Source organism: Anomaloglossus baeobatrachus, chromosome 4 (assembly GCF_048569485.1).
Source record: "Anomaloglossus baeobatrachus isolate aAnoBae1 chromosome 4, aAnoBae1.hap1, whole genome shotgun sequence".
In the NCBI taxonomy this organism is placed as follows: Eukaryota; Metazoa; Chordata; class Amphibia; order Anura; family Aromobatidae; genus Anomaloglossus; species Anomaloglossus baeobatrachus.
In genome coordinates this window covers 662,888,511-662,900,323 of record NC_134356.1, presented here as the reverse complement: position 1 = coordinate 662,900,323, position 11,813 = coordinate 662,888,511, and the positions used below count along the sequence as shown (strand labels likewise).

General features: G+C 46.4%; 1 protein-coding gene across 4 annotated transcripts in view; it reads right to left on the bottom strand.

Annotated features, from left to right (window-relative positions):
* Positions 1 to 2,458: 2,458 nt before the first annotated feature.
* The window catches only part of RGL3 (ral guanine nucleotide dissociation stimulator like 3), a 96,563-nt gene continuing 87,208 nt past the window's right edge, over positions 2,459 to 11,813 (bottom strand). For all 4 annotated transcript variants that reach the window (XM_075346570.1, XM_075346569.1, XM_075346572.1 and 1 more), the window contains 2 exons: positions 11,632 to 11,746; positions 2,459 to 2,553 (listed from right to left, as the gene is read on the bottom strand). In XM_075346570.1, the coding sequence (XP_075202685.1) occupies positions 2,459 to 2,553; positions 11,632 to 11,746 (210 nt within the window). The remainder of the gene's footprint in view (positions 2,554 to 11,631; positions 11,747 to 11,813) is intronic.

Genomic DNA, 11,813 nt, shown 5'->3' with positions numbered 1-11,813 from the left:
TCTATACGCATCTCTAGAACACGTATCATATGAAGATGCAGGAGGTCCCCCATGCACCGAGCAGCCATAGGGATTGCTGTATAGCATTTACTATGTGTCACCAGGACTTCATCATTCGACCATCTTCATTGTATATACAAATAGGCAAAATATAAGATATCAAATCCACCATCTCCTCCTTTTACTCTCCTCCGTCAGACAATATATCATAGATCCATGAGAACATATTTCCAGATTGCTAAAAATGATAAAAAGGGGTAAATTAGACAAAAAATTAAATTAATTACCACATATATAATTTTAAAAGGTATATATATACAGATGCATATACGGCACAGGGGTATATGTACATGACCTATATGGCAGCATGTTTACTACAAAAAAGACGCAAAGCTAATATTTTCATTGAGGCCAGATGGACACACAGTACCCAATGTGTATATCCATCTGGCCTCAAGTTGGGCCAATCTCCTGCTGATCTCACCGCCCCTCAACCCCAGATCAATTTGGTCAATACCTTTCACCTTTAATGAACCACCATTACAAGAGTGAAACATAGCAAAATGTCTTGGAAGGGTTTTAAGATCTTCAATATTAGTCGCATTCCGTGCCGCCTCAATCCCCAATATATGCTCACGAGTGCGTACCTTCAACTGACGAGTCGTCAGTCCAATATAGATTTTCGGACAAGGACATGTTGCATAGTATATAACGGCTCGAGAATTGCACGTTATATATTTTCGTATTTCGTACGTTTTAACGTTTTTCGCGTCAGTGAAGGTACTCTCCCGGCATATATTGGGGCATGCGACACATCCTCCACATGGAAAGCAACCCATTTTCACATTGGGTTTAAAATTACCCAAAAATGTGGGGTCTCTCCTATTGCTCTCATAGTGGCTGCGGATCAAATGATCCCGTAGATTTTTATTTCTACGCATGGTGATTGATATCTTCTCGGGGACGATTTTGCTGAGGGTGGGGTCAGCTTGGAGTATGGGCCATGCCTTCTCCAGACAATCACGTATATCTGGAATTTGGGCACAGTAATTGGTCACAAAGCGAATTTTCTCATTTAGTTCAGATTTCGGTTGAGAATATAGCAGTGAATTCCGAGATGAATGTTTGGCTCTATGATATGCTTTTTTTATTATTCTCCCACTATATCCTCGTTCTTTAAAACGAGCCCGGAGAATCTGAGCCTGTTGTTCGAAATCCACGTCAGTCGAGCAGATTCTCCTAAGTCGGAGAAACTGTCCAACTGGTACTGATCTAATCATAAACTGAGGATGAGCCGAGGTTGCATGGAGGAGCATATTAGTGGAAGTCGGTTTACGGTATAAATTCGACTGCAAGAAACCATCGTCATCCTTCCGTATCAATACGTCCAAGAATTCAATCTGTCTAGAAGACCACTGAAACGTGATCCTGATGTTGCGTCCCCCCGAATTAATTCCCTGCATGAATAAATTAAGTTCCTCAACCGACCCCTGCCAGATCATGAAGATATCGTCGATGTACCGCGCCCAAAAAAGGACGCGGTCCATCAACGGCCATCTTCGTCCTCTTTCTGAAGCCTGTGTGCATGACGCGGCTACGTCATACACAGTCGCCGGTCCTGCGCAGGCGCACTACAATACAGTGATCTGTCCTGCTCAGGACCTGAATGCCGGCGAGTGTGGATGACATCGGACCCGTCATGCACCGCGGCTAGAGAAGAAGGAGAACAAAGATGGCCAAAAGAGGAGGCGCCGGCACCGGACAACGGAGACGCCCATAAAGCCCACAGCGCGACCGTTAGGTAAGTATTATAAAGTGTTTTTCATGTTATACCCCCGGCCTGGGCTCTTATATACAGCATGTTAGAATGCTGTATATAAGAGCCCGGTGGTGGTGGCCGCAGCTTATAGGCCGAAAAAGTGGTGACAGGTTCCCTTTAAATATGGCTATGGGGACATTTAATTTGGATCAGGAGACCCATAGTCAGTCCATACATCATCACAGTCCGTACATCTTAAAATTTAACCAAGAAAAGTGTCACGGCCCAATCACTTCCCCAATCCATTGTGTCATGGACCTTCAAAAATAATCACCAGCTTTCCAGTTTCCTCATCCGTTTTCTGGATCCATACATTGGAATTTTGCCATCCAATTGAGAACCAAAATTGTCGTAATTATCGTATTTTTAAAAAACATTTAGGGTGTTTTTATATAAATAACCTCAGATGAATAGATATGTGAAATATTGGGCGCACATTAATATACATAATTTAGGGGTAACCACCAGAAACCTTTGTAACAGAGCATGGGTCAAGAAAATCTTTAGGAACCCATGTTCAGAAGACGGACTTTCCAGTTGATATCGTCTACATAGTCTTAATAAATATACATGTCGGAGTGAAGTGTTATATTGATGGAGATGCAGTCCTGCGGTAATGGCCTTTGGCAGCTCCTAAAATCAGCTGATTTTGACTCTCCTGCGTAACACAAAGTCAAAGTTGGCCGAAGTATTCATAGCGTAATACACGTTGGCCGTGTCCGGGATGGTCAGTTCTGTAATGAATTGAAGAGAAAAGAAAATTAGGGGGGAACCTTACAAATTTGGAGCTGAACAAATACTAATACTAAACATTGGGTGAATTCACACAATATGGGTCAATTGGGTCCATTCACACCTCAGTTCAGGTGGTCAGTATGCCACCTGAACCTGCCAGCTCACGACACAACCTTAGGACTAGTGATGGGCGGACTCACAGATATCCGAGATCGGCGGATCCAACCACATTTTTTAAAAAAAAAAAAACCTGGTTCAGGCCCAGAATTGATCCCAGATATCTGCTTGGACGCCAGTCCCCGTAAACGTCTATGAAGACCCGAATCAGGCACTTTAAAATGGTGGTAGAAGGTATAGGGGGATTGGAGCAGGCACGTTATACTTACCAGCCTCCTGCATGGCTGTAGCATAACTTTCAGGGCCGCTCATTAACCTCATGTATATGCACTGCTTCCCCTGCCCACCGGCAGTCCTAGCGTCTGTAATTGGTTGCAGTCAGACCTTCTGTGTGACAGCGTGTCTGACGCACATTTTGCGTGTGTCCCCATCGTGGTGCAAAAATAAAAAAAAAGGCATAGGGTCCCCCCATATTATGATAACCAGCACAGATAAAGCCTATGGCTACAGGCTGCAGTCCCCAACCCTGTGCTTATCTTGGCTGTGTATCAAAATAAGAAAGACCCCATACAGCTTTTTTTTAATAACTTTTTTTTTAATCACTTAAATAGTTTAAAATCCGACGTAAGGTTCCCCCCAATTTTGATACCCCACCATGATAAAGTCGACAGCTGGGGATTGGTATACTCAGGCTGGGGAGGCCCATGGTTATTGGGCTCCCCACAGCCTAAAAATAGCAGCCTGCAGCTGCCCAGGATTGCTGCATCTATTAGATATGACAATCCCGGAACTTTACCTGGCTGTTCCTGATTGCCCTGGTGTGGTGGAAATCAATGTAATAAGGGGTTATTAAGAGCTCAGAGCTACCACTAAGCCCTAGATTAGTAATGGGAGGTATCTTTGAGACCCCCTATTACTAATATGTGAGTGAAAAGAAATTAACACAAACAACGAAAAAATCCTTCAAAAAGCCACATGTGGTTCTTCTTATTTTGATACACAGCCAAGATAAGCGCACGGCTGGGGGCTGCAGCCTGTAGCTATATGCTGTGCTGGGTATCATAATATGGGGGATCCTATACCAATTTTTTTAGAAAATTTATTTATTTTTACACCAATAGAGAGGCACAAACAGCGCTTCTGATTGGTTGCAGTCAGATATGCTGTCACTCAGGGAGGGGGCTGACTGCAGCCAATCAAAGACGTAGGGACTGCCGGTGGGCGGGGGAAGTAGTGAATATGTATAATGTTAATGAGCGGCCCTGTAAATAGCGTTAGAGCCGCGTGAGAGACTCAGTAAGTATAACGCCCTTGCTCCAATCCCCCTATCCCTTCTACCACCATTGTAAAGCACCGGATTCTGGTCCCCATAGAATTATATGGGGACCGGTGTGTGGCCAAATATCCGGGATCAATTCCGGGCCCAAACTGCTTTTTTTTTAAACCTGGTTGGACCCGGACCCGTCGATTCCTGGTATCTGTGAGCCCGCCCATCACTAATCACAAGGCACAATGTCACTTGTGCAAAGCCGGTAGAGACATCCCCCAAAACACTGCAGCAGTAACTGCAGCGAAAGGTGGTCCTACAAAGTAATACTCAGGGGGCTGAATACAAATGCACGTAACAATATTTGATCTACATTTTTTTAAATATTTAGAAAGCCAGGTATCATTTCCTTTACACTTTACAAATATTTGCTACTTTCTGTTGGTTACACGGGGTATGAGTACTTTTTAAAAGCAATGTAAATGTAAAAAAAAGGAGTCAAAAATAAAAAAAAGTGAACTAAAATATACAAAAACATAGAATAAAATAAGACAAAAAATGAACTGAAATATACAAAAATATAGAATAAAATATGACAAAAAATGAGCTGAAATATACAAAAACATAGAATAAAATATGACAAAAAATAAATAACTAAAATATACAAAAACAGAATAAAATATGACAAAAAAATAAAATATACAAAAACATAGAATAAAATATGACAAAAAAAATAACTAAAATATACAAAAACAGAATAAAGTATGACAAAAAAATAACTAAAATATACAAAAAGAGAATAAAATATGAAAAAAAAATAACTAAAATATACAAAAACATAGAATAAAATCTGACAAAAAAATAACTAAAATATACAAAAACAGAAAATATGACAAAAATGAACTAAAATATACAAAAACATAGATTAAAATATGACAAAAAAATAACTAAAATATACAAAAACATAGAATAAAATCTGACAAAAAAAATAACTAAAATATACAAAAACAGAATAAAATGTGACAAAAAATGAACTAAAATATACAAAAACATAGCATAAAATATGGGGAAAAAAACCTAAAATATACAAAAACAGAGAGTAAAATATGACAAAAAATGAACTAAAATATACAAAAACATAGAATAAAATATGACAAAAAATGAACTGAAATATACAAAAAATATAGAATAAAATATGAAAAAAAATGAACTAAAATATAGAAAAACAATAAAATATGACAAAAGAAGGGAATTTTGTTACTTACCGTAAATTCCTTTTCTTCTAGCTCCTATTGGGAGACCCAGACGATTGGGTGTATAGCTACTGCCTCCGGAGGCCACACAAAGCATTACACTAAAAAGTGTAAGGCCCCTCCCCTTCTGGCTGTACACCCCCAGTGGGATCACTGGCTCACCAGTTTTAGTGCAAAAGCAAGAAGGAGGAAAGCCAATAACTTGGTTAAACAAATTCACTCCGAGTAACATCGGAGAACTGAAAAACCGTTCAACATGAACAACATGTGTACCCGAAAAAACCCAAAGATCCCGAAGGACAACAGGGCGGGTGCTGGGTCTCCCAATAGGAGCTAGAAGAAAAGGAATTTACGGTAAGTAACAAAATTCCCTTCTTCGGCGCTCCATTGGGAGACCCAGACGATTGGGACGTCCAAAAGCTGTCCCTGGGTGGGTAAAGAAATACCTCATGTTAGAGCTGCGAAGACAGCCCTCCCCTACGGGGAGGCAACTGCCGCCTGCAGGACTCTTCTACCTAGGCTGGCGTCCGCCGAAGCATAGGTATGCACCTGATAATGTTTGGTGAAAGTGTGCAGACTCGACCAGGTAGCTGCCTGGCACACCTGTTGAGCCGTAGCCTGGTGTCGCAATGCCCAGGACGCACCCACGGCTCTGGTAGAATGGGCCTTCAGCCCTGATGGAACCGGAAGCCCAGCAGAACGGTAGGCTTCAAGAATTGGTTCTTTGATCCATCGAGCCAGGGTGGCCTTAGAAGCCTGCGACCCTTTGCGCTTACCAGCGACAAGGACAAAGAGTGCATCCGAACGGCGCAGGGGCGCCGTGCGGGAAATGTAGATTCTGAGTGCTCTCACCAGATCTAACAAATGTAAATCCCTCTCATACCGATGAACTGCATGAGGACAAAACGAAGGCAAAGAGATATCCTGATTAAGATGAAAAGAGGATACCACCTTCGGGAGAAACTCCTGAATGGGGCGCAGCACTACCTTGTCCTGGTGGAAGACCAGGAAGGGAGCATTGGAAGACAGCGCTGCTAGCTCAGACACTCTCCGAAGAGATGTGATCGCTACCAGAAAAGCCACTTTCTGTGATAGTCTAGAAATTGAAACCTCCCTCAGAGGCTCGAAGGGCGGCTTCTGGAGGGCAACTAGTACCCTGTTCAGATCCCATGGATCTAACGGCCGCTTGTACGGGGGTGCAATATGACAAACCCCCTGCAGGAACGTGCGCACCTTAGGAAGTCGTGCTAGACGCTTCTGAAAAAAGATGGATAGCGCCGAGACTTGCCCTTTAAGGGAGCCGAGCGACAAACCTTTTTCTAACCCAGATTGCAGGAAAGAAAGAAAGGTAAGCAATGCAAATGGCCAGGGAGACATTCCCTGAGCAGAGCACCAGGATAAGAATATCCTCCACGTTCTGTGGTAGATCTTAGCGGACGTGGGCTTCCTAGCCTGTCTCATTGGTGGCAACGACCCCTTGGGATAATCCTGAAGACCCTAGGATCCAGGACTCAATGGCCACACAGTCAGGTTCAGGGCCGCAGAATTCCGATGGAAAAAACGGCCCAAGGGACAGTAAGTCTGGTCGGTCTGGTAGTGCCCACGGTTGGCCGACCGTGAGATGCCACAGATCCGGATACCACGCCCTCCTTGGCCAGTCTGGGGCGACGAGTATGACGCGGCTGCAGTCGGATCTGATCTTGCGTAGCACTCTGGGCAAGAGTGCCAGAGGTGGAAAAGCATAAGGGAGCCGGAACTGCGACCAATCTTGCACTAAGGCGTCTGCCGCCAGAGCTCTGTGATCGCGGGACCGTGCTATGAAGGTTGGGACCTTGTTGTTGTGCCTGGACGCCATTAGGTCGACGTCCGGCCTTCCCCAGCGGCTACAGATTTCCTGAAACACGTCCGGGTGAAGGGACCATTCTCCTGCGTCCATGCCCTGGCGGCTGAGGAAGTCTGCTTCCCAGTTTTCTACGCCGGGGATGTGAACTGCGGATACGGTGGAGGCCGTGGCTTCCACCCACATCATAATCCGCCGGACTTCCTGGAAGGCTTGCCGACTGCGTGTCCCCCCTTGGTGATTGATGTATGCCACCGCTGTGGAGTTGTCCGATTGAATTCGGATCTGCTTCCCTTCCAGCCACTGTTGGAAGGCTAGTAGGGCAAGATACACTGCTCTGATTTCCAGAACATTGATCTGAAGGGTGGACTCCTGCTGAGTCCACGTACCCTGAGCCCTGTGGTGGAGAAACACTGCTCCCCACCCTGACAGACTCGCGTCTGTCGTGACTACCGCCCAAGACGGTGGTAGGAAGGATCTTCCCTGTGATAATGAGGTGGGAAGAAGCCACCATTGCAGAGAGTCCTTGGCCGTCTGTGAAAGGGATACTTTCCTGTTCAGGGATGTTGACTTCCCGTCCCATTGGCGGAGAATGTCCCAATAAAGAGGACGCAGATGAAACTGCGCAAACGGAACCGCCTCCATTGCCGCCACCATCTTCCCGAGGAAGTGCATGAGGCGTCTTAAGGAGTGCGACTGACCGCGACGGAGAGTCTGCACCCCGGTCTGTAGTGACCGCTGCTTGTCCAGCGGAAGCTTCACTAGCGCTGAGAGGGTATGAAACTCCATGCCAAGATACGTTAGTGATTGGGTCGGTGACAGGTTTGACTTTGAGAAGTTGATGATCCACCCGAACGTCTGGAGAGTCTCCAGCGCAACATTCAGGCTGAGTTGGCATGCCTCTTGAGAGGGTGCCTTGACAAGTAGATCGTCCAAGTAAGGGATCACAGAGTGTCCCTGTGAGTGCAGGACTGCTACCACTGCCGCCATGACCTTGGTGAACACCCGTGGGGCTGTCGCCAGACCAAATGGCAGAGCTACGAACTGGAGATGTTCGTCTCCTATCACAAAACGTAGAAAACGTTGGTGCTCTGTAGCAATCGGCACGTGGAGATAAGCATCTTTGATGTCTATTGATGCTAGGAAATTTCCTTGAGACATTGAGCCAATGACGGAGCGGAGGGTTTCATCCGGAACCGCCTGGCCTCCACGTGCTTGTTGAGCAGTTTTGGGTCCAGAACGGAACGGAAAGAGCCGTCCTTTTTTGGCACCACAACCAGATTGGAGGAAAACCGTGTCTTGTTCCTGAAGAGGAACAGGGATTACCACTCCTTCTGCCTGCAGAAGAGCATCGGCTCGGTGGGGAGGTGGGGACGTTCTGAAGAATCGAGTCGGAGGACGAGAACAGAACTCTGTCCTGTGCACGTGGGCACAATGTCCCTCACCCACCGGTCTGTGACCTGTGGCAGCTAAATGTCGCCAAAGGCGAGCGAGTCTGCCATCAACCGCGGATGCGGAGAGATGAGAGAGCTGAGAGTCATGAGGAGACCGCCTTGGTAGCGGTTCCTCCGGCTGCCTTCCTTGGGCGTGATTGAGCCCCCGGAAGCTGAGCCCCTCTGAGGCTTTTCAGCTCTTTTGGACGAGGACAATTGGGACCTGCCCGAGCTTGGGAAGGACCGAAACCTCGACTGTCCTTCCAGGACAGCATTAATAGGATAAGTCGCAATGCAGACATTGCGAGGTTACGGACGCCCCTGCGGCACAAATGTACATATGCTCAAGACCAGCTGTGCAAGAACAGCTGAAAAGCTTAGGGTGCCCATACGGCTGTAAATGCCGGAGCAACCGACACGCCGATAGCCTCATAGACAGATTTCAACCAGAGTCCATCTGTCTAGCATCTTCAAGTGAAGTCCCATCTCCACTGCAACTATGCTCTAGCCGCAAGCCTGGAGATTGGAGAATCCAGCTTTGGACCCTGGGTCCCGCGCTTGACCACGTCAGGGGGAAAAGGATAACGTGTATCCTTAATACGTTTGGAGAAAACGCTTATCTGGTAAGCGTGGTGTTCCTGGACTGCTGCTCTGAAGTCAGCGTGGCCAGAAAAATACTCAATATACGTTTGAGCTACTGAAATGGGACTTCTCCTGCTGTGAAGCTGACTCCTCCGCTGGGGGAGCTGAGGGAGAAAGATCCAACATTCCATTGATGGACGCTATAGGATCATTCCTTATGGCGTCACCATCCGGAGTATCCGGATTGAGAGCGGTGTCAGGATCAAAGTCCTGATGAGCTACGTCTGCCTCATCATACAGAGAGCCTCCTGGGACCCCCCCGGAGCACCGATTGTATTCCAAATGAGGGTGGCCAGGGAGCAATGATCCAGATTGCCCATGGCCTGTCCGGACTGCAAGTCTCTATCCCATTGCAACTCCATCCCTGTCCTTGGACAGGGTTGACAGGTGGTTCCTTTGGCCACGTCTAATAGAGACCCCGGCTGACCAAGTGCTACAGGGGAGCATTGCACACAATGGGGTTCAGTGCCGTGGAACAGTATCACATGCAGTAAAAACAGCATCGAAAGCCTGTGTTGCATATATGCTGCTGCCGGCTAGCCATCTAGGATATAGAGCCAAGAATGGCGACCGTACAATGCAATGTATAGCATACAAGCATAAAGTACAAATGAACACCGCAGCACATGCAATACAAGCAGCATAGAAAGCCTGTGCTTTGGCACCCCTGCTTTTCTGCTGCTGTAGACTAGCCATCTAGGGGAATATAGCCCAGAATAGCGACCATACAGTGCAATGTATAGCATACAAGCATAAGTACAAATGAACACTGCAACCCCTGCAATACAAGCAGCATAGAAAAAAACCTGTGCCTCAGCACCCTTGCTTTTCTGCTGCTGTAGTCTAGTCATTCCAGGCGAAAATAGCCCAGACTAGCGACCGTACAGTGCAGTGTATAGCATACAAGCATAAATACACATGACACTTCAGTACATGCAATACAAGCAGCATGGAAAGCCTGTGCCTTAGCACCCCTGCTTTCCTGCTGCTGATGTGTCGCCATCTAAGAAGGCATATAGCCAAAAATAGCGACCTATGCAGTGTAAGCATAAAATACACATGGACAATTGCGGTATTTAGTGGGGTCAGCACTTCAGGTGCCGCTTACCGCCCGCCTATAAGCGGGTGTGTGGTCGCCCTAGTCCTGTGCCTGGTTGCCCAGAGTCCGATCTCTCAGCTCGGACTGCAGGAATGGCTGCCGGCGTCTTCTCCAGCTCGTGTGGGTAGGGGCGGGCCGTGGGCGTGCCCCCAAGTCAGAGCGGGAAACCGGCGTCCCACAGTGTCCAGTGAGAGGGCTGGAGCATGTAAATAAGGCTCCAGCCCTCGGCGCTGCCGATTGTACAGCGTCTCTCCCTTGCCCTGATTGACAGGGTGGGGGCGGGAACGAAGCGGAGCTAGGCCGCAAAAGCCGGGGACTGGATTTATAAGCGCCGCCGCCGTAAAAGCGCGGTCGGCGCTAAGTCCCCGGCGCACTACAAGTCCCAGCCGCGCCGCCGCTCCCGGAGCGTCCGGCGCGGTAGTTCCCCATACATAAAGTCACTCAGCTAGGCTGCAGTGACTGTAACCCTTTACTGTCCCCGGCGCACTAGCACACCCAGCAAGTCTGGAGTGTGCTGTGCCTGTGTGTACGGGGACACAGAGTACCTGAATGGTGCAGGGCCATGTCCCTGAACGGTACCCAGCTCCGTATCCAGCAGGTTCTATGGGTCTGTGGATGGAGCCCGGCCTCAGGGCTTTGGGGCCGGTAAGATCCCACTTCCTCAGAGCCCCTCAGGGGGATGTGGAAGGAAAACAGCATGTGGGCTCCAGCCGCCGTACCAGCAATAGGTACCTCAACCTTACAAACCACCAGCGGGGTGAGAAGGGAGCATGCTGGGGGCCCTATATGGGCCCTCTTTTCTTCCATCCGATATAGTCAGCAGCTACTGCTGACTAAACAGTGGAGCTATGCGTGGATGTCTGACCTCCTTCGCACAAAGCAGAAAACTGGTGAGCCAGTGATCCCACTGGGGGTGTATAGCCAGAAGGGGAGGGGCCTTACACTTTTTAGTGTAATGCTTTGTGTGGCCTCCGGAGGCAGTAGCTATACACCCAATCGTCTGGGTCTCCCAATGGAGCGCCGAAGAAAAATAAATAAATTATACAAAAACATAGAATAAAATCTGACAAAAAATGAACTAAAATATAGAAAAACAATAAAATATGACAAAAAAATAAATAAAATATACAAAAACATAGAATAAAATCTGACAAAAAAATATCTAAAATAAACAAAAACAGAATAAAATATGACAAAAAAATAACTAAAATATACAAAAACAGAATATAATATGACTAAAAATGAACTATAATATACAAAAACATAAAATATGACAAAATAAAAATACGATGACAAAAATAAAGAAAACTAAAAAATCCTAACCCTTATTATATATAAAATCAATAAATAAAATATAATATATAGTTAAAATAAAAAAAAAAGTATGATAAAAGAAAAAAATAACCGGAGACATATCTGTCCTCACCTCGACCCTCGGATAATAGCTGCACCAGCTGGAAATCGTCCGGTTTACATGACTCAATGTTGTGTTTATGTAAGGCTTTCTGTATTACAATGCGGGATTTGTCCTGGCTAGTGAGCTGGAGAAGAGACAAAATATTAGCAAATAACACTTGTTTTGAGGCGTGGGTGAGGTCACAAAAATGT